This window comes from Eretmochelys imbricata, chromosome 8, assembly GCF_965152235.1.
Source record: "Eretmochelys imbricata isolate rEreImb1 chromosome 8, rEreImb1.hap1, whole genome shotgun sequence".
In the NCBI taxonomy this organism is placed as follows: Eukaryota; Metazoa; Chordata; order Testudines; family Cheloniidae; genus Eretmochelys; species Eretmochelys imbricata.
Window position 1 is genome coordinate 91,310,677 of NC_135579.1, and position 21,770 is coordinate 91,332,446.

Consider the following 21,770-nt stretch of genomic DNA (forward strand, 5'->3'; position numbering starts at 1 on the left):
TACAAGACTATATTCGTTTTATTCATTTTATAGCTTGGAAACTTAAATATACATTCTTCTCTCTGTGGGCAGATCTTACACATTAGATAACATGAAGTCAGGATTTTCTCATCTCTCTTATTACTTCTGTACTTTGCTACTTATGGATATTTACCTGCTTGAACAGAATGAAAACAAAATAAATTATTTAAAAAAAAAAAAAAAAAGGAAGGATTTGGCCCCTGTAGGGTATGCTGCTGCAGTGATGTACGGGCATCCTAAGAGCCTCTTAGCTGGCAGAGGGAGAAATCTTCTGACATGGGCATGGCATAGGCCTCCTCCTACATGTTTATTCACATGTGTTGTGCCAGAGCAGGAATGGAATCCCAACTAGAGCTGAGCTATTAACTGACTTCTTGGTTCACTGTCTGAATCCAAAAATCTACCCCCTCTTTCCCAAATTTGGTTCTTTTTGAACCAAACCTGACCTTTTCCCCCAATTTTTTGTTGCCAAAACCACCCCAAAATGTAATTTGGGTCAAACATAACCTTTTGAATCAACAGTTCATTTTGAAAAGGTCATTTCAAAACAAAATGTCAAAATGGTTTATTTAAAAAATATTTAAACATTTCCAGGCTTTTTTCCAGCCAAAACTATTTACCAAATTCAACCTAAGCTTGCATTTTTCAGGGCACTAAAACTATTCGCATTTTTTGGTGTGACTTTACTATTTTCTTAAAAGAAAAAGAAAAATTTGCCCAGCTCTATCCTATACATTTAGTGACAGAGATTCTCATTTATCAGCTGCTGTGCAGCAGTTAATAGGAAGCCTGGAAGGGGGACATGGTAAATTAGAGCAGCTCCTGAATTCTGTACTTTACAGTGTATTGTGGATGCAACCTCCCTGTGCAGGGCCTACTGAGTGCTACAAGGGACCCTGGAAGTGGAGCCCAGAATCAAATGCATGCAAATGTGGCTTAAAGCTACTTTTGTAGTCCATCCCCCTTGCGTTATGCCTTGCTGTGCTGCACATCTTGAAAGAACACCACAGAGTGCCAGCTATAACGGATAATACAAACTTTATCAAATGATCAAGGTAGAGCTACAGTGAGAAGGGAAAATATAATCAGAAAGAATGCATAAAGAATATATTACAGGTTTTTGCAATGGTATATTACACTGTGCGATGGTGTAGTTTAAAGGTTTTATTTAGGAAAGCCGCATTACTCAAGTTCTACAAGTCAAGCCATCCTGATAAGTAATCAATCATAAAATCTTTACACCACAGGTGAACATTTTCAAAAGTGAGTTAAGAGCCTAAGTCCCATTAACTTTCATTGAGACTTAGATTCCTAAGTCTCTTTTGAAAATGGGACTTAATTTTCAAGTGCCATTTTCAAAAGTGACTTAGGAGTCTAAGGCTCAGTGAAAGTCAATGGGACTTAATGTGCTTTTGAAAATTATACACCACATTATTATGTATTCACTATATGCCACAAATTTAACAGAAAAATTATTTTAGAAAGTCTTTAACCTATATTTAGAAAGTTTAAAAAAATGGGGACTATTTTTCATGTCCCTATGTGCCAAGCCAGGTTCTTTTGTTACTATGAGTCCAATAGTTCGGCATTCAGAAGGAAAGAAGAGTTATAATCAGAATCTTAGAAACCTCTGAATCATCAGTATTAGCTTTTCTGTATGCATTATCATTGTAATTCTAAAGCCCAGTCTCTCAGTAAGTTACAGGACTAGAGCCATGTGCTGTGTCCCCTGCTGTAGTGATAAGAATTTTCTCTTTCCAGTGGTGTAAGTCTCACAATATTTGGTCTGAAGAGTTGAAAGAAATAGGACCTTATATTTGCCACTGGTACAGGATTGAATATTGTCTATCCTGCATCTCAGACTAGTGGAATTTCAAAAAGGAAATTCCATATGGTGAGGAGGAAGAGAAGAAGGAAACATTTGTGGTGGTTCTTTAAGAAGATGGCACTATTTTAAGGCCCTAATGATGACAGACATGCTTGATTGGGTACAATGCCATGTTATTGATTACAGCATTTCAAAGCCCTCGCGCTCAGTATCAAAGGTAAAGGGGCGTCCGTACATCATCTTTTGGTGATGAGCTTGCAGTATGGTGTTGCCCTCCAGCATGTGCATTAAGCCTCGCCGTTTCTCAAAGGGGGGAATCTCGTTAAAGCAAAACTTCCAGTGTGTCTTGATGATCATCTGCGCCCAGCCCACCCAGTCCTGAGTGGTGTCCCCTATGATGGACTTCATGGTGTAAACGTTGTTGTAGTTGCCCGCATACTGCTGGTTGTTGGGGAAAGGCCCGAAGGTGTTTATCTGAGCAATGCAAAACCACCCGAGTGTCTCATTTAACTGGTCATGGGTCAGCATCCACGCGCACATGGGGCCCACAATTGGCTGCCAAAAGGAGCGCTTGGTCAGGTGGAAGCTGCTGATGCACTGGCGGGAGTGGGAGGTGACCGAGGCCCCCCATTAGCAGCAGCTCTGCGGGCCCCAAAGTAGTTAGTACTGTCGACATCGTCAGGGTCCTCCAATACGAGTGAGATCAGGAGGTCCTCCACCCACAGCCAGTACACCTGCCCCTGCACACGTACCTCGTAGCCATCGGCGGGCCAGATGTAGAACTTGGTCTTGATATGCTTGTAAATGTGCTTGGTCTCGATAGTGCCTGGGATGAACCACAGGACCCACAGGTTGCACACTTTGTTGAAGCTGCTGAGGGGTTTATGGTCAGGATCGCAGAAGGCCAAGTCTGCTTAACTCATGTATTCTCGGATGTGAAATCATTCATGTGTGAGTGAGCTAATTGATTTATCCTGTACACTTTATGAGGCTACAGTCTAAGGGATTGATATTCTGAGCAGTTCTACACAACATCTTCAGTGTGCCCTAAAATGAATCCATTCCCCCCCCCCCTGTAAAGAAGCTATTTTCAAGTGACATACAATAAGTCTCTGCTTTTGACTATGTGTGTGTGTGTATTACATGACTCTGCAGTTTGTCACGGGCCCCAATCCTTCCAGCATTTGATTAACTTTATATATGTGAATAGACCCATTGACTCCAGTGGGGTGACTCACGTGCAGAAAGCAGAGTATGTGTGCAAGTGTTTGCAGAATTGGGGCCCTGGCTATCACTGCCATATGCACAATGTAAATACAGTGCATGCACATGAACTGAGAAGCAGAATAATTCTATGCTACTGGAAAATAGTATCTTTCCAAGTGTTAAAAAGTGATAGATTTTAGCTTGCATACTCAGTGGGTTAGAAATATTAATACAATGCAAACAGATGGAACCTGATGAATTAACAGTAGGTATAATGGACACTTCCTTGATTACTATTAATAGTTTCCCATTGTAGATTTAATGTACGGAGTATGTTGGGAAAGAGTGGCTTTGAAACAATGCCATCTAGAAAGTATCCTAGGTAACAGTTCAGTCTCTTTTTTTTTTTTTTTTTTTTTTTCTAAAACACCAAAATATGCCTCACCTCCACCCCCCTTTTACAGTTGCTACCTTAACAAACATAAATTGTACTAGTTTGGGTTGAAAGTACGGTGCATGTATCTGATTCTCTTCTAAATTACTATTAGGCAAGGGGAGATTTTCAAAGTTTAAGAGAAAATATACAGGGGGAGATTTTAGAGCTACTGGGCAGGATTCTGACCACTACTCCAGGGGCTATATTCTGCTACTGCAACAACATAAAAGATGTACAGGAGAATTCCCCTGGCATAGCAGCCTTGTGAGATGCTCTCCAGCCTCCTCACAGACACAGACCAAGGTGAGCTGCTGGAGCAGCAAAGCTGGGCGGAGACAAATCGGGGTGAGAGGGGATATGATCACAGCACTCAGTACTATAGGGATTCTGGGCTTCAGAGAAGTCCATAGGCAGCCTAAGTAAGGCTGCCCCTGGACTCTTCTAGTTTATAGTGGGTCCATTACAACCCCTACAACAGCTCAGAATCTAGGCAGTGCAAAGAAAACCGGCTTTGCCTACTGAGATGCAGCATAGAATCTAGCCCCATTAGCCCTGATGGAGTCAGAGTCCATTCACTATGACCTTGTCACTGGTATTAGCATCATTAGGAGCCTTTGTAGATGGGCAGCTGACCAGGTTTTTGGACTCTATCCCAATTTAGCCTACACTAAACATGGTGAGCAGGAACAGTGTTAGCAACCGTGAAAATGTTTTAGAAGATTTCCCTTGTGGAGACAGGGCATCTGTTTTGCAGCCCAGCAGTTCTCTTCTCAGATACTCCTGCTGTCTCCACAAAGCCCTCCTTTCTCCAGTCAAAGCTATTTGTTCAGTATTTGTCCTAGCTTTCGCCTTGTTGCAAATACTAGAGATGGTTTCAGTTTTTTGCAAATGCTATACAAAGTGAAATGTAACTGGTTTAATCACAAACTTAAAATGCATAGGTCATTGACAATGGTTAGGCTGCTAGTATGCAAAGACCACTGCCTATCATGCTGACCAATAACGACTCATTGTTTGCTTGGACTCCCACATTTGTCTATATCTATCTGTTGGCGCTTGTCTTATACGTAGACCCCTTAAGTAAGCCCTTTTGAGCAGGGCCCGTCTTTTTGGTCTGTGTTTGTACAGCACTTAGCACAATGGGTCCTGGTCTATGACTGGGGCCCCTACGCAATGCAAATAATAACAGCAGCATTCAACAGAGGGTTTGTTAAAGGGAAAGAACCTGGATCTGTTTACCATTTCATTATAAACTGTATTCTAAAAATCATGCAAAGTTTTCATGGTTCAAGTTCAAAACCAGGTGACACTTGGTAGATTCATCCTAGAGCTTCAGGGGTGGTTTGAAATCAAACTCAGGGAATACCAATCTACATGAACTGGAGCCAGAGCCACATAAAGTGAAATTAATGTTTATTAGAGCCACATAATTCACTGGAGTGAAGTTTTGAGTCAACACATCAGATGGAGATCGGTTTCTCATAGCTATGAGTGGCTATTACTTCTTAAAGCAAAAAAAAAGGTCTTGTGATGTCATGGCAATCAAGGTGCGACTTAATTATGGCAAACATCTAGAACAGGATGGGCAAACTTTTTGGCCTGAGGGCCACATCTGGGAATAGAAATTGTATGGCAGGCCATGAATGCTCATAAAATTGGGGATGGGGTGTGGGCTCTGATTGGGGGTGCGGGCTCCGGGGTGGGGCCAGAAATGAGGAGTTCAGGGTGCAGGAAGGGGCTCCGGGCTGGGGCGGGGAAGTACATTTGGGGGGGGGGGTGAGGGCCCTGGCTGGGGATACAGGCTCTGGAGTGGGGCTGGGGATGAGGAGTTTGGGGTGTAGGAGGGTGCTCCAGGCTGGGACCGAGGAGTTCGGAGGGCAGGAGGGGGATAAGAGGTGCAGGCTCTGGCTGGGGATGCGGACTCTGGGGTGGGAATGGGGATGAGAGGTTTGGGGTGCAGAAGGGTGCTCCAGGCTGGGATTGAGGGGAACAGAGGGCGGGAGGAGGATCGGGGCTGGGGCAGGGGGTTGGGGTGTGGGGAGAGACTCAGGAGTGTGGCGCTTACCTCAAACAGTTCCCATAAGCAGCGGCCATGTCCCCCCGCTGGCTCCTACGTGGAGCCACGGCCAGGCAGCTCTGTGAGCTGCACTGTCCGCAGGCGCCGCCCCTGCAACTCCCATTGGCTGCAGTTCCAGGCCAATGGGAGTTGCGGGGGCGGTGCTTGGGGCGGGGGCAGCATGCAGAGCGGAGCCTCCTGGTTGTTCCTATGCATAGGAGCAGGAGCAGGGCCATGCTGCTGCTTCCAGGAGCCTCGTGGAGCGGCTCCAGACCTCGCTTCCCAGCTGGAGCACTGGAGCAGGATAAGCCCCAGACCCTGCTCCCCAGCGGGAGCTTGAGGGCTGCATTAAAACAACTAGCAGGCTGGATCCAGCCCACGGGACATAGTTTGCGCACCCCAGATCTAGAAGATAAGGTGATAAGTAACAGCATAAATTTGTCAAAAACAAATGGTGTTAAACCAACCTGATAGCTTTCTTTGACAGGGTAGCAAGCCCTGTGTTTAGGGGGAAGCGGTAGACATGATATATCTTGACTTTAGTAAAGCTTTTGATACTGCCTCCCATGACCTTCGCATAAACAAACTAGGGAGATGTAACCTAGACGGAGCTACTATAAGGTGGGTGCAAAACTGGTTGGAAAACCATTCCCAAAGAGTAGTTATCAGTGGTTCACAGTCATGCTGGAAGGGCATAACGAATGGGGTCCTGCAGGGATCAGTTCTGGGTCTGGTTCTGTTCAATATCTTCATCAATGATTTAGATAATGGCATACAGAGCACACTTCTAAAGTTTGCGGACGATATCAAACTGGAAGGGGTTGCAAGTGCTTTAGGGGATAGGATTAAAATTCAAAATGATATGGACAAACTGGAGAAATGGTCTGAAGTAAATAGGATGAAATTCAATAAGGACAAATGCAAAGTACTCCTCTTAGGAAGGAACAGTCAGTTGCACACATACAAAATGGGAAATGACTGCCTAGGAAGGAGTACTGCAGAAAGGGATCTGGGGGTCCTAGAGGACCACAAGCTAAATATGAGTCAACAGTGTAACACTGTTGCCAAAAAAGCAAACATCATTCTGGGATGTATTACCAGGAGTTTTGTAAGCAAGACCCGAGAAGTAATTCTTCCGCTCTGATTAAGCCTCAACTGGAGTATTGTGTCCAGTGCTGGGCACCACATTTCAGGAAGGATGTGGACAAATTGGAGAGAGTCCAAAGAAGAGCAACAAAAATGATTAAAGGTCTAGAAAGCATGACCTATGAGGGAAGATTGAAAAAATTGGGTTTGTTTAGTCTGGAAAAGAGAAGACTGAGAGGGGACATGATAGCAGTTTTCAAGTACATAAAAGGTTGTTACAAGGAGGAGGAAGAAAATTTGTTTTTCTTAACCTCTGAAGATAGGACAAGAAGCAATGATCTTAAATTGCAGCAGTGGAGGTTTAGGTTGGACATTAGGAAAAACTTCCTGTCAAGGTGGTTAAGCACTGGAATAAATTGCCTAGGGACGTTGTAGAATCTCCATCATTGGAGATTTTTAAGAGCAGGTTAAACATCTGTCAGGAAAGGTCTAGATAATTAGTCCTGCCACAAGTGCAGGGGACTGGACTAGAGGACCTCTCAAGGTCCCTTCCAGTCCTATGATTCTATGTTTAATCCGTAAAATGGGAATAACAATACTTATCCTTTCTAAAGCATGCTGAGATCTTAGATAAAGAACTGCTAGGCAAGTACAAAGTGTATTCGATCATCAGTATGCAACATTACACGGCTATTATTTGTCATTTGTATTACAGCAGCACCCAGTGAAAGGATCAAGACCCATTGTGCTAGGTGCTGTGTGACAAATGAAGACAGCCCCATCGCTTAAAGATGCAGATGGACAAAACAGATGGGCAGGGGGCAGAATGGATGTAATAAAATGAAAAAAAAAATGCAGATAAATGGACCGTTTGGCTTGTCACTTGACTAAATCAAAAGTTATAAAATGTAAGAGAGTCACAGCACCGTGATGTCGTGTCTACACCAAAAGATATTTCAGGATTCCTTCACATTTCTGTAATCTGAACCCAGCTGTGAGAATGCACTCACAAGTTAGAATGGCCAGCAACCCAACTTTCTAGAGAGGAAGAATGACCCAGTGGTTTGGGCAGAAATGTAAGACTTAGGCAACCTGGGTTCAATTCTCTGCTCTAGACTGTATGTGTGACCTTGGGTAAGACACTTGGCCTCTCTATGCCTCCCTTCGCAGCGACCTGTAAAATGAGGATAATCCTACTTCGGGGTGAGGCTAAACATGTCAAGAAGGGTTGCAGAGCGCTTTGAGATCTCCGCGTGAGGCGTGTTAGCCTGCCTAGCGGTAAGAGAGCAGTGTTATTTGGTGAGGGAAAACGGCACGCTTAACCCTGTGCCATGTACAGCAGTAGGGCCCCTGCCCGAGGAGCGGACAGGCTGACTCCGGGCTGACGCGGTGGGACAAAGCGCGGCCCATGTATTGTGGGGCCCAAGTCAGGGGCTGGATTGCCACGCCCTTTGGGTCGGGGATGTGGGTTCCGACACAATCTGCTTAACCGCCCTCGCTGGGAAAGGCCGGGAAACGCTCATCTGCCAACGAGGGACGCTCCCTGCCTTTTCCAGCAGAATCTCTGCCCGGGCCGCGTCCGCCTGCAAAGCGGCCCGGCTCCCCCCTTCCATGTACTTCAGTGGGGTCCAGGGGCGTGACACTGTGTTCCCCCGAGGTCCCTGTTCCCGGCGCTGGGGAGGGCGACTCCCAGTCACTCCCCAAGAGGAGATTCGGGGGCCTGGGGCCGCTCTGCCCTAACCCCCGCCCTACAATGGGACAATAACTCCTCAGACAGCCCTTGGCCTCCCCCTCGCCGCCGTACCGCATATCGGCGAAGAGCGGCTCATCCTCCCCCCGCCTGCCTTGCCTGGAAGGGGTGGGGTGGGATTGTCAGCGTGGAATCGTGGTTGCGCGCTGGGCCGGCAAATTCCGGCTGCGTGTCTCTCCGCAGCATTACGGCGCCCTTTCCCGGCTCCTTCGCTGCTCCCGGCTCAGCAGCGGCGAGGGGAGAAGCGTTCGGCTTCCAGCCCCAGCCGCCGCAGCCATGGCCGAGCGCCGCGCCTTCGCCCAGAAGATCAGCAGGTAAAGGGCCCCCGCGGAGCGCCGCGCTCCCGGGAGGCGTGTGCACCGCGGCCGCCTCCCGCTGGAGCAGCGCTGGGCGGGCACTGAGCGCCGGGCTGGGCCGGGAGCGGCAGAAGGGGCCTAGTCGGGGCGGGAGATGCCCCCGCTCACCCGCCTGGCGGTTCGGCTCCCCGGTCCCGGGTTACTCGCCGGCCCGCTTGGGGCCGGTTGGTTTTGTGTTGCCGCCGCGGGTTGCGTTGTGTCTGTGCGTTGGGTCCCGATCGCGGGTGGGGGGCGTGAGCGGCTGGGATGCATCGCGCTCCGCCGGGGCGGCTCGGGTGCATTGTGCTCCCAGGGAGGGTCTGGGGAGGTTTGTTTACGTGCGTTGGATGCTGGAGAAACCCAGGGTCGGCCACAGTCCCATTGTGCAGGCTGACAGGTTCCCCAGCGCCGCCCTGGCTGGCGCTGTCAGTGCGGCGGGCTGGGTGGGGTGCAGGGCGCAGCGCGAGATGTCCAGCGTGAAGAAGCAAAACACTTCTGTAATTTTTTGCTCCTGGCCTTTTGACATCCGCCCCCGGCAGGAGGGAAGATCCGTTCGGAAGAGAAGGCTCAAATTAGCCACGGGTCTGCTTTAATCAAAACAACAAAGGCAATTAATGGGGTTGCTGTGGAGATTGTGTTTCCTCATTCCGCCACAAAAGGGGGTGGGGGAAGGAGATCCCTGGGCTAAGCTCCGTCTGCAGTTGTTATTGTGTGTTTATATATGTGTACATGGTGTCACCTCAATTCATTGAAACTCTTTTGGGTTAAACACACATTGGGCAAGTCTTGCTGACAGCTTTCTGCACCCTCCCATTTCACCTCTGCTTTTGTACCAGGTGGCTCTGAAGTCTTCTGAAAAATTAGAGCTGTTCCATGTGTGCTGTCTAGATATAGGGGTACGATGCTAGGGCTGTACTAGTATAAAATGTTACTCAGACATTGTATCAAGAATTTAGAACTACTGCTGGAATATAATTCTTCCTCTACTGACCAAATGTATGTCACGCAGATTAGTCTAGTGGAAGGTGCATGGGTCTGGAATCCCATGGAGTTTTAGCACCAGCTCAGCACGGACACCTTGGGAGAGTCACTTAACCTCTGCCTCAGTCCCTTCTCCCCTTCTGTAAAATGCGGGATACAGCTCCCTTCCTTATACGTGCTGTGATAAGCCAGCTAGGTTTGTGCGTCTAGAGACCTGTGCAAACACTAAGGTGTATATAACATTTTAATATGGAATGGTTTTTTGTACAGAGCAGAATTTAAAAGAATTCCACTAGCAACTTTCTACAGCCTTTTTAAAAGTTACATTTCCAGCCACAAACACACACATGCTTCCAAGTGTGAACTGATGCAGTGCTGTTTTTGAGAGCCTGAGAGCAGATTGGTTAAGGGTCTCTGTGGCTGCTCCTTCCTTTCCCAAGCAGCAGAGTGAAATTACCTAGACTGGTCAGTTTCACTGCTGCTATTCAGATGGCTCTGGGCAGCCATGAACTGAATGTCACTTTCAGTTTTCAGAATCAGAAAGCTGCAGAAGCAGTTACTGAAGTGATTCATGGGAGAAGGTGGGGGAGGGGAAGAGTGCTATCCCTCCCATTGTAGGGGTTACAGGAAAGAATGCAGCTCTGTGCTCCTTCCTTCTTAGGGCATAGGCAGGAGAGAAGAGGGGCTTCAGATTTATTAGAATGTGCTAGTCAGAGACTGATGTGAAAAATCGATGACCCAAGAATTTCACCAGACCTCTTCCCATCACATGGTGTGGCGGGAGCTGCTTTTGCCATCAGGGCACTTTTCCTGGTTCTAACTTGCAGTCATGGGTACAGCTGCATGAGAGGCAGGAATTCTAGGAAAGTCAGGAGTAAGAATTTGTGAGTTCTGCAGCTCTGGTGAAGAGTCTACACAATAGTTTGCCACCCTCCCTTTGTGACATCTCTGTCTGGCTCTAGTTGAGTAGCTTTTAAGTTTCCAAATCACTGTTACAGATGTTAACCTCACAGTATAGGAAGGGGGGGAAATTGCTATAATGCCATCTTTGTATACCTTGCAGTGCTGTAGCCATTTGTTGTGTTTTAAAGCAATCAAATGACACTGTGCAGGTACAGATGTTTCCTTTCTGACACTTGCAGAGAAGAGTTATGGACCTTCTGACATGGAGTATGTGATTTATATGCAAATTTTACCTGCACATGGACAGGTTAATATAGCACACTACACTGGCAGTTTCTTAGAGCAAAACTACTGTTAATGGATATGACTGGATAAGCCCTATGTCTAGTTATTCTGGTAGAGCAGTATTTAGGAATTCTGAAGCCAGGTAACTTATTTTTTGTACTTATACCAATACACAAATGGCTCCTCAAAACATTGCTGTTGTGGAGTCCTAGAATCTGAACTCTGGCAAACTGCTTGCACTTGTAGGTTCCTAGAGCTTTTCCCTGTGGCTGTCGGAAGCCTTCTCTTGTTTTAATCTTCATGCCATTGTTTGAAGTAGAATATCCGTGATACATTTTTCACACATTGACATCCTGTTTGCCATACTCATAGAGCTAGTCACACAGATCAAAGTTTGGCCTGTAGTGAGTGTGTTCATGTAGCTATCACACACTTTGGGTAATATTAAAGCAGAATACAATTTGTAGGACTACCTGCCAGAGTGTGTGCAGGATTCTGGGTTGGATTTTAGAGTAGTTTTGGGGAAGAATTTTCTGAGTGAGGAAGTGTACAGACTTTCGTTATTACTTTTTCTGAAATACTATCCAGGTAATTCTGTGCTTCCTAGTCATCATAGCACTGATACATTGTCTACTATTTCCCCTAACCAATGTGGTCTACCTCACAAGTGGATGCAGAATAGGAGTCCCATCAGTGGTATACGTTCATCACTATGAGGTTATTTTACTATGAGCAACAGAAGTGGTGCCAGACACCACTGCAGTGCAACATTCTCTTACTGGAAGTGTTCAAAAAGATGCAAAATTCTTGGTCTGCACTATGACTATTATGTATGTACTATTCCTCCCTCACCCTATCTAAAAAGGCCTCAGTGTTGAGCCGACTGACTGAGGTGGGTTAGTTAATGCCTGAGGCCTGGTCTGCCCTTGAAGTTGTAACAGTATATGTAGGTCAGTTAGGCATGGGATTTAAAAAAAGAAAAAAATATAGTTATATCAGTATAAACTCTACTGTGGATGCTAAAACAATGAGGAGTCCTTGTGGTACCTTACAGACTAACACATTTATTTGGGCATAAGCTTTTGTGGGCTAAAATTCACTTCATCAGATGCATGGAGTGGAAAATACAGGGGCAGGTATAACAACATTATATATTGCCTTAGGCAACTCCCATCTTTTCATGTGCTGTGTATTTATACCTGCCTCTGTATTTTCCACTCCATGTATCTGATGAAGTTGTGAGTCTCTGGCCCTCAGTCTTTAGTCTGCTTAGGTCCAGTAGAGATTGAGGGTTGTTCTTAGCCCAAATAATTCACATGCTGAGATGGTCTGATCCTGCACCTATTGAAACCAATATCAAAGCCCTCATTGGCTTCAGTGGGCACAGGACCAGCCACCAAATGATGGCAATGTCGTCTTCACGTTAAATAGCTTTATAACTGTTATCACAAATGCAGCAAACTAGAAGAGGCTAAGGTGTAAGGTGTCTTTAGTGAAAGCGTCAGCACTCCCTCTCCCCAACCTCAGACCCTCAGTCCCTAAAGAGAGACAATAAGTGCTGGGACTTTTGCACCTGTTTAACCTTTGGCTTTCAAACGTGTTTGAGTGTACACCATTCTAGAGAGAGTTCAGAAAAATGACTGACTGGTCAATGGAATAAGGGCAAGGAGAACAGTTTATCACTAAAGATGGACCTCAAAACAAAAGACTAACCTTTCTGTTGTTGCTTCCTCCTGGTGTAAGAGAGTTCATATTAGAAGTAATTTCCCTCTTTGGTGGAGGATCTTGATAAGTTCATTGGGGGAACCCCTTACAAAATGTAACTTGGGCTACACCTCTCCCCACTGCAGCTCAGGGATGAAGGGTGAGACAGTTGTTTGCCTTTGTAGAAATCTATTGGTTTTACTATATTGGTAGTATTAGAACAGGGTCATTCCTCTGCTAACCAATATAAAAACCCCACAAGATACCTAGTTCTGGTATCATCTTAATCAAGACACACTCTTATTCCAGAACAGTTGGAACCCATCTGCACCGTGGAAGTTTTCCTCAGATTCTTATCAAATTTAGAAACAGTTATATTCCCTCCAGAAAAATCTTCCAGAAATTATCCCCAGTGTAGAGAAAGCTTAGAAGACCAATACACAAACTTCAGATCTGGGAGTGGAATAACATTATACACTGATGTTCAAAGCCAGGCTACAAATAATCCAACTGAGAAATGAACAATGCTCAAAATCCTTTTAAAAACAGAAACATTGAACAGAATTCTCTGAACTGCTGAAAGAGAAGCAGCTTGATTGTTAGATCTGCAAGCACACTTTACTGTAAGACTGTCTTTCTACAGTGAAATACTGTAGGCAGAGCATCACCAAATACATGATTAAGGATCATAAACAAGACAACAAAAGAACTGGAAAGCCAGAAAGAGTAACAATCTTGATGGGAGAGAGAAACAGACTTTTTTTTATTCCACACTTCAAAATATGGAGAACTGTGGGAAAGATACTTCCTCAAACTACATGACAAAATAAGATCTCATATTAAAATGTGAGTAAAAATTGAGCATGTTTTAGGGAGAAGTGAAGGGTGATGTATGGGCTTTATAATATTTAGCAGCTTGATTCTAGTTTAGAAGTGAATAACACCAGCAAATAGACACATGATTAGAAACTCATTGTTAACATATGTCCTGGATATCATCATATATAAAGTGCAATCAAGTTTGGTTTTGCTTGCAGCTCATTGTCTAGTTAGCGATAGTACTTTCAAAAAAAAGACTAGTTTTGTTTTTCTTTAAAAACGGGCTCCTAGGGGATTTGCCCCCCTCCTTTGGCATATTCTGTATTTTTGTGACATTACATATGTTCACAGTAATTATCCAGTGAAGAATAAGATCAGAAAGAGTGTTACTAGGAAAAAGTGTACTTTAAGCATAGTCAGTCATGTGACAGTGTCCTGTGACAAAGTTGTGGAATATTTGTCTAAGAATTCCAGATAAACTAAGTATGATGTTAGCGTCAGATGATTACGGTAGAACTAATTCTTGATTTGTCATTCCAATTAAAAGCTTTACCATTGTTGTTCATTTTATTCTATACCAGCACAAGAGTCTTTGAATCAGAGGCTTGTGTCAGGAAAGCTTTTTCTGATTAGCTTTGGAGCATTGCAGCCTTTTTAGCCTATCTGATATAGCACATTCCTTTACTGTTTTGTACTCCTGCTGGGGGCTCAGATATCATGACTCCATTGAATTTATAAATCATCCCAAACACTTCACAATTTCTGGCTTCTAGACTTATGTTCAGTTTTTTTCTATTAGTCTTGTCACTATTCTCTGTTGTGAGACGAGAATTCTAGTTTCTTGGGCAGAAGTACTTAACTAGGTCTTCGTTTGAATAGTTGGAAGATTAGGATGATAGTAGTAGAGAATCCTTCAAAGAAGCACCATCTCATGGTTATAGCAATGTCCCCTTTTGTTTTATGATGTTTCATCCCTTCTCCTACCCTCCATGCAGGCTTGTACTGCACTGACTTACCGAGCTAAGGCCTTGTCAGTACTGATTATTTCAACCGCCATAGCTGCACCCATGCAAACGCGTGTACCCAGGCAACACCGCAATTGTAGTGTAGCTGGCCCTTGCTTGAAACTGGGACAAATCTCCATTTTTGCCCTCCTACCACTGCAAGAATTCCCAAACACCCAGGTCATTATCATGCAAGAGCTGAACCTACAAAGAAGAACAAGAACCAAGAACTACATCAGAATAGAATGGGTTGCTTGTTACATGATGGAGTCAAGTTTAAAGAAGCCACCACACAGCCAAAGGTGCAACATTTAGTAACATATCTAGACATCAGCTGTGGCTTCACAGTTGAAGATAAATTTGCTCCTCTGGCTAAACTTTCCATCTAGAAACAATATTTAGATCTGTAAATCTGCGGTCAGATTTTTTCCCCTCCCCCTGTTGCATTCCAAGTCCTAGATAACTGTAGCCTCCATACCAGCCATGCAATGAAGAGCTCTGTTCTGTGTTGCCTGAGGAGTTACTCAAAACATGCAACAAGTAAGGGATCAGGTTTAAAGCCAGGCTCATCTGCAACATAAGGCATGCTTTTAAGTCTCTCATCAGCTATAGATGCACAATATTTTCCATGTCTAAGACTAATTTTAGTACATTCCAAACTTTTCTATGACTATTAACAGCCAAGTAGATAGGGGAAAAACCAACACAAGGATGATAGATCCTTATGGACGAGAATAGGCTGCCTGTCAGTCCCCAGCAGGAGCTGGCTGGTCTACATTCAACTTTCAGCTTCTGGAAGTGAAAACAAAGCTTCCTGTGGTAAAGTCAAATATGAAGCAAATGACTTCTTGCAGCCAGAGTGCATAAAAACAGTTTTCTATAGTCCAAGTTATTTTTAAGGTAAAATAGTGCTTCCTTTAGCTAATCTTACCCCCATTCTCTGGACCGAGGAAACATCTGCTCTCCACACTAGGCCTGGTTGTTCTAGCCTCTTCCTTTTTTATAAATTTTTCCTCCCTCCTTGACATCAATGGCTTCCCCCTGCTGCCAGCCCCATTGCACTCTGCCATTGCTAACTTCCTTGGCAATCCCAACAATGAGAGCAGACCCTGTTTTCAAGTCCTTGCTCAGAAAGGTTTTAACCTTCTTTCCAGCAGGTGGAACCCGCCAATCACACCCTATGGTAGCTTACCTAAGAGTTAAGTCAGAGCTCGTTCAATTAGCCATGACTCTGCTGATTTACACCACAGAGCCAGCTGTGTTTGAAAAAATGTTGGAAGATTTTTGGGGGTTATCTTGAGGCTGGGCAAGCTGGGCATTGCCTTCGGCTAATGAGGTGGGCTCCTGAGAAAGGGTATTGCAAAGAGCTGGATGACATTCTTTTGGCAAAACTTTATTTTTCAACAATTTTTATTTTTTTATTTTATTTTTTTTTTGGTCAAGTTTTCAAAATTTGAAACGCTTTGACCAGCTCAGTTTCTGGTGGGAGTGTTCCATTTCCATCCCCTTCCAAGGCTATGGGAAAGTTTCCAGTGGGTTGCAGGGCTGAGCACTGTGGACAACCTAAGGCCCAGGATTTGGCCCAGTGTTGTTTTTAGGGATGTTCCTTTTTTTACCCACGTTTTTCCTTATGTTGTCTCTGTCCCTTTGCTACTGTTTGTAAATAAAGCTGTCTTATGTTTTAATGCTATCCTGTGATGGGGAGGTTGGGGGGGGATGCTCGTCTAGGAACATAAAAAAAGCAAAGGGGACACATAGTATTTGATTCACCCTGCAGGCACAGAGGGGCATAATTTGCATTCCCCTGTGCCCAAGAGGAAAGCAATGGTGGGATTCACCTGTAGCAGAGAGCATGCGGCAGTACAACCCAGCGGGTCAGTGTATGTTACATGTCTTTTTCTGTGCCTGAGCCACAGAGGATGTGGGCCTGTTTCAGTCTCTAGCTACAGAGCCATCACAGCGGCACTTTTGCTGCCCTCCCCTAAGATTTCGACGAGCTTGGGAGAAATGGCTTTAAATGCCGTCCAGGGCTTAGTCAGTGCATTTTCCAGGTGTCGCCTCCTCAGCTATCCCAACCCACTTTCTAGGCTGCACAGTTATTCCGGGGGCGGTGGGGGTTGGACTTCAGCAAAGAAGTCTCTGCCAATCTGTAATCATTGAGGTGAAAGAGAAGTCATGGCACACACACACGGTTCAGGAATGAGTGAGCGAGCACATACAAGAGCTGGTTTGTGACTGAGGTCTGAACTGCTGGGGGGGCACCGAGAGTGCTGCAGAAGGTCTTTCCACACAGGAAAAGTGGAAGGAGCTTGCTAGGGACGGGTTCAGCCAGTTGGATGCCACGTCTCATTTTGTTGTGGCTTGGAAATGCACCACACAAGAGGAAAATGTTTGTATTTGGCTTAAGAATCTGAATTTTTTTGCCCTGCAGTAGATTCTATAAGTACTGGGAAGTCTCATACACACATTCTGTCCTCACGGGTCAACAATATTCCTACAGCGGAAGCACCTACCTGACATTTTGCCCTGGTTTACAAAAGTTAAATTGTTCCTCTCTTGTTTCAGAACTGTGGCAGCAGAAGTCAGGAAGCAGATCTCGGGGCAATATGGCGGGTCTCCTCAACTTCTCAAAAACCTTAGTATTGGAGGCAGTGTCTCCCATCATACAACTGTAAGTAACGCTCTTCCTTTATACAGTGCCACAGTAAAGAAGAAGATGCAAGTTGTTTTGATTGCAAGTCAGGAAAAAAAAACACTGTTCTATAAGTGATAACAATTTAATGAATTAACGGATAATAAAAACATTTAGGCAAATAATTTACTACTGGCTAGCTTAGGCAGCCCTTCCTCAGCTTGCTGGCTTCTGTGAATCCTTTTTTAGGCACCTAATTCTCCCCATACAATGCATGGGGAACCTCGGTGCCTCACTCAGAATTGTGAATGCCACCTATTAGGTCCTGCAGTACTCAGCTGAATTTTCCCATGTGAATCTAGACCAGAGGCCTTCTTCTGAGACATGGGGCCAGATTCTCTTACCAAATTCCGTCCATTTTGCACAACTCAGGCAGTGCAAAAGAGAGAATCTGATCCTAACTGGCTAGCTGAGAATTCCTTTAGGGGAGCTCTCAGCAGGCACAAAGCAGCATAGCCAGCTTCTGTGCCAGCTGCACTCCACCACTGGTGCATAGGAGCAGGAAAGGGATGGCAGAGGCAATTAGGCTGGCCTTTCTTTAGATCAATGGTCTGAATCCTGCAAACAGTCTGCATGGGCGGATACTCCAAAGATATGTTCATGTGGCTCCCTTTGTAGGACTGTAGCCGTTGTTTATCCCTTTAAGGTCTCAGTCCTGCAATCAGTGCTGCATGCATGCAGGGTTCTGCCCACTCAGCTTAATGCAGGGTCAGGGCCTTAGGTCTGGTCTTCACTTGGGGGGGAAATCGATCTAAGATACGTCGACTTCAGCTACGCTATTCTAGTAGCTGAAGTTGTGTATCTTAGATTGACTTAGAATCACTTACTTCGTGTTCTTGCGGCGCGGGAGCGACCGCTGCCGCTCCCCTGTCGACTCCGCTTCCGCCTCTCCGTGGTGGAGTTCCGGAGTCGACGGCAGAGCGATCAGGGATCGATTTATCGTGTCTACACTAGATGCAATAAATCGATCCCCAATAAATCGATCACTACCCGCCGATCCAGTGGGTAGTGTACACATGGCCTTAGAAAGTTGGAGTCTTGTCTTGGTCTTTGGGGATGGAATGGCAGCAAATGGAATAAGTTTCCCTGATAAAATGCTTTAGAAGGGAAGGTGAGAGTTTGGAGATGGTTATCACCGAGGAGTGTGCATTTATTTAAATGTGTGAAATTATTCAGATGAGCTGAGGTTGGTTTTTTTTTTTTAAGAGCAGTTGAATATTGGAAACAAAATTGTCAGCATTGCCCACATTGAGGCAAATTATACTCACCATCTTCTGCTCAGATTTCAGAATTGAACCAGCTCTCTGGACATAAATCCAAGTCATCAGATACAGAGGGGGTGAAAATTCCCATGTACTTGCTCAAGGTGGAACTGCATTCTGGGAAACATTCATGATGCCTACATCATTGCTCTGTGTTAGACCAATCTATGTTAAAAGTAATTCATTGCATCACCCTGTCCTCATAAAATGGGTCTGCTTAACTGTTGCATTCCAAGTTCTAGATACCTGTAACCTTTCATCTTTCGTACCAGCTATGCAGTGAAGTGTTCTCTTCTGTGTAGTATCAGTTCTGGAAATCCTCCCTGGAGCATGGAACCCTGGCACACATGCTTTTGGGATACGATGTGGTCATCCTATTTTGCAGTAAGGGCCTACTGCGGATCAGCTTCTGATATAGCACCTCCTACTTTAGTCTGCATCCCCTGTGATGCATTTAAAACCTTTCCAGCTTTCTCATCCAGCGCACACATACTTCCTTAGAGTCAACCTAACATTAAAAGGCCATGCTTGCATCGCAGAAGGCAGGGATAACCTCCAGCTTAAAGAAGTGAGTTAGCTTCATACTGGGAATACTTTTGAAGTTTTATTCAAAGCTCCACATTTATCATTCCTGGTACCTGCAGTGATTGTGATATCTTCCTCTGCTTCACGTGGAGCCGCTGCAGCACCACGATCACCGACAAATGTCGAGGGCCACATCCATAGTTGCCTTATGGGCCCTTTTTGTCAGTGATGTTGGCTATGCAGGCACAAAGGGACTATAGGGCTAGCTCTGTGCTATTGCCACAGAAGCCCTGGAGGTGTTCCAGGCTGGAGGCAGAAAGAAGGAGAGGGTTGATGGCAGGAGTCCCTTAGCCGGGGCAGTCCTGGACTGCTGCAAGCCGCATGGGGGCTATGGCAGCAGATGGAGCAGGTTAGAGCAGTCATGACCCAGCCAGTCCCATAGGATCCATCTTGTAATCCAGAAGTAGGTCTATAAGTAAGATCTCTTCCTGCACCTATCCCAGATGCTGCTCAGCTGACGATACCTTGGTAAATCTGAGTATCATTTCTTCTTCTGTCATCTTTCTTCTAGCTGCATTGTATCCTCTGAGTTTCTTTCTTCTGTAAGATTTTTCCATCATGCAGGCATCAAAACAAGCATTCAGTGTTCCAGTGCTATGCTGAGAACTGTATGAGTGGACACTGTGGGGACTCTGCTAGTACAGGGATTTACCCATGCTGTTTTCAGAGCAGGATCAGGTCCTTAGGGGTATGTTGCCTTACTAGTGTGTTGCTCTAAGTCATCCCCCGCTGCTCCCTCCTATCAATCCTAGTGAATTATTTTGTACTTGTACTTCTGCGGCATCCTGTGTCTGTGTGTGTATATGGGGAGTCAGTGGAAATGTAAAACAGGCTCTCAAGAATCTCAGAAAATGGCACACTGCTTGAAAGCTCAGCATTTCATATCAGACTTCACAATGGTTGATGTGCTTGTCATGTTAAATTCTACACTGAGCCTAGATGCTACTCAGAAGTAAGATTATCTCAAAGTGATAGTGGGCATGGTGACAGGATGTGGCTGGGCAAGTAAAGAATCTTTCTTTTTGAATGTGTAGCTAATACGACAGGGACTTGGTTGTAAAGAATTTAGGGCCAAATTCTGCTCTTTGGGCATGCATGACAGGCTCTCATTGAAGTCAGTGGGAGTCATGCATGAGTCCGGGGCAGAATTCAGCTGAGTGTTATACCTCTGGGATGCTAGAAAGAACTGGGCATGGCATTGGGCAGTAAATTCCCTTAGAGGGAGTGCTTTATGATAACCACACCCTTAGAAGTTGTCTTTGTTATGCATAAATAGTCTTTGTTCTGGGAAAGGTTTGTGTGTTCTGGAGAATAAAATATAAGGCCCTGATCCTGCATAGCCGGTCTCTGCAGGCATTGGGGTCTACACACACACACACACACACATACAAGAGCTTGCAAGACAAGGGCCTAAGTTGCTGTTTTGGATACATTTGATAGTGTAATTGCTTGAGTGAATTATCTGACTTATTGTTTAATATATTGTTGCCCAATCACCAGAGAGGTTGTGAAAAAGTCTGGTGGAAAATTAAATAAGCATGAGTTCATTTATTGAATCTTGTTTCATCTAGGTATGAAAAGGTTAATGAATTCTTCTACCTTTTCATATTGGAGAAGTGTCTTTAAACATTTGCCGTAGCCCGCTGTGGTGTACGGCAGGATTAATGAAGAGGACTGGTGAAGGCCCCCACTGGCTTTATCTACCCTATTTTTTTTTCTTAATATTTTCCTCTGATGCATGTCTCCAATGGTAGCTCTAGTAGAGACAAGGCATGTCCAACCACCACATATTAATCACTTATAATATTAGAGTTAGTGCCTAGAGACCCCAACTGAGATTGGGACTCCATTGTGCCAGGTGCTGCACAAATCCTAGTGAGAGATCATCCGTGCCCCAAAGAGCTTACATTCAAAAGAGATAAAAGGTGGGAGGGGAAACAGAGGTCATGCAGCTCACTGTCTGTACCAGGAATACACCCCAGGTCTCTAGACTCCGAGCCCTGTTTCCTGTCCAGTAGACAATGCTGCCTCAACGTGGAGACTCAAACATTGGCAGCAGGTCTACACTAGTGTTCCCACTGTTGAGTCTGCAGGATTTTTTAATGCTAGCATAGACACAGCCTATAATATTAAAGACATCCTGCTCAGTTGTATTTGTAGATGGCTACGATCCGAATGAGGTCACGCCACTGACCGGTCTTGGCAATTTCCTCATTAGCAATGGCTGCGGGTAATTATCCTGTTAGTCTTATGACACGTGTAGGCATTTTCTATAAAACAATATGCCTTCGTGAAGGAGTTGGTAACATGGAAAAAAGAGGAGTACTTGTGGCACCTTAGAGACTAACCAATTTATTTGAGCATAAGCTTTCGTGAGCTACAGCTCACTTCATCGGATGCTGTAGCTCACGAAAGCTTATGCTCAAATAAATTGGTTAGTCTCTAAGGTGCCACAAGTACTCCTTTTCTTTTTGCGAATACAGACTAACATAGCTGCTACTCTGAAACCTGGTAACATGGAAGTCACTTGGCACCTTGCAAGGTCTCTCCCTTAGTTTCTCATTGACTGAATCACATTTGCAGTCTCTTAGATGGTGGTTGAGTATGGGATGCAGTGCAGTAAACAGGTTTCAGAGTAACAGCCGTGTTAGTCTGTATTCGCAAAAAAAAAAGGAGTACATGTGGCACCTTAGAGACTAACCAATTTATTTGAGCATGAGCTTTCGTGAGCTACAGCTCACTTCATTGGATGCATACCGTGGATACTGCAGCAGACTTTATATACACACAGAGATCATGAAACAATACCTCCTCCCA

General features: G+C 45.0%; 1 protein-coding gene across 2 annotated transcripts in view; it reads left to right on the plus strand.

Moving 5' to 3' along the window:
* Positions 1-8,631: 8,631 nt before the first annotated feature.
* The window catches only part of DOCK7 (dedicator of cytokinesis 7), a 141,354-nt gene continuing 128,215 nt past the window's right edge, over positions 8,632-21,770 (plus strand). For both annotated transcript variants that reach the window (XM_077824622.1, XM_077824623.1), the window contains exons 1-2: positions 8,632-8,697; positions 16,980-17,085. In XM_077824622.1, the coding sequence (XP_077680748.1) occupies positions 8,660-8,697; positions 16,980-17,085 (144 nt within the window). In that variant the 5' untranslated portion in view covers positions 8,632-8,659. The remainder of the gene's footprint in view (positions 8,698-16,979; positions 17,086-21,770) is intronic.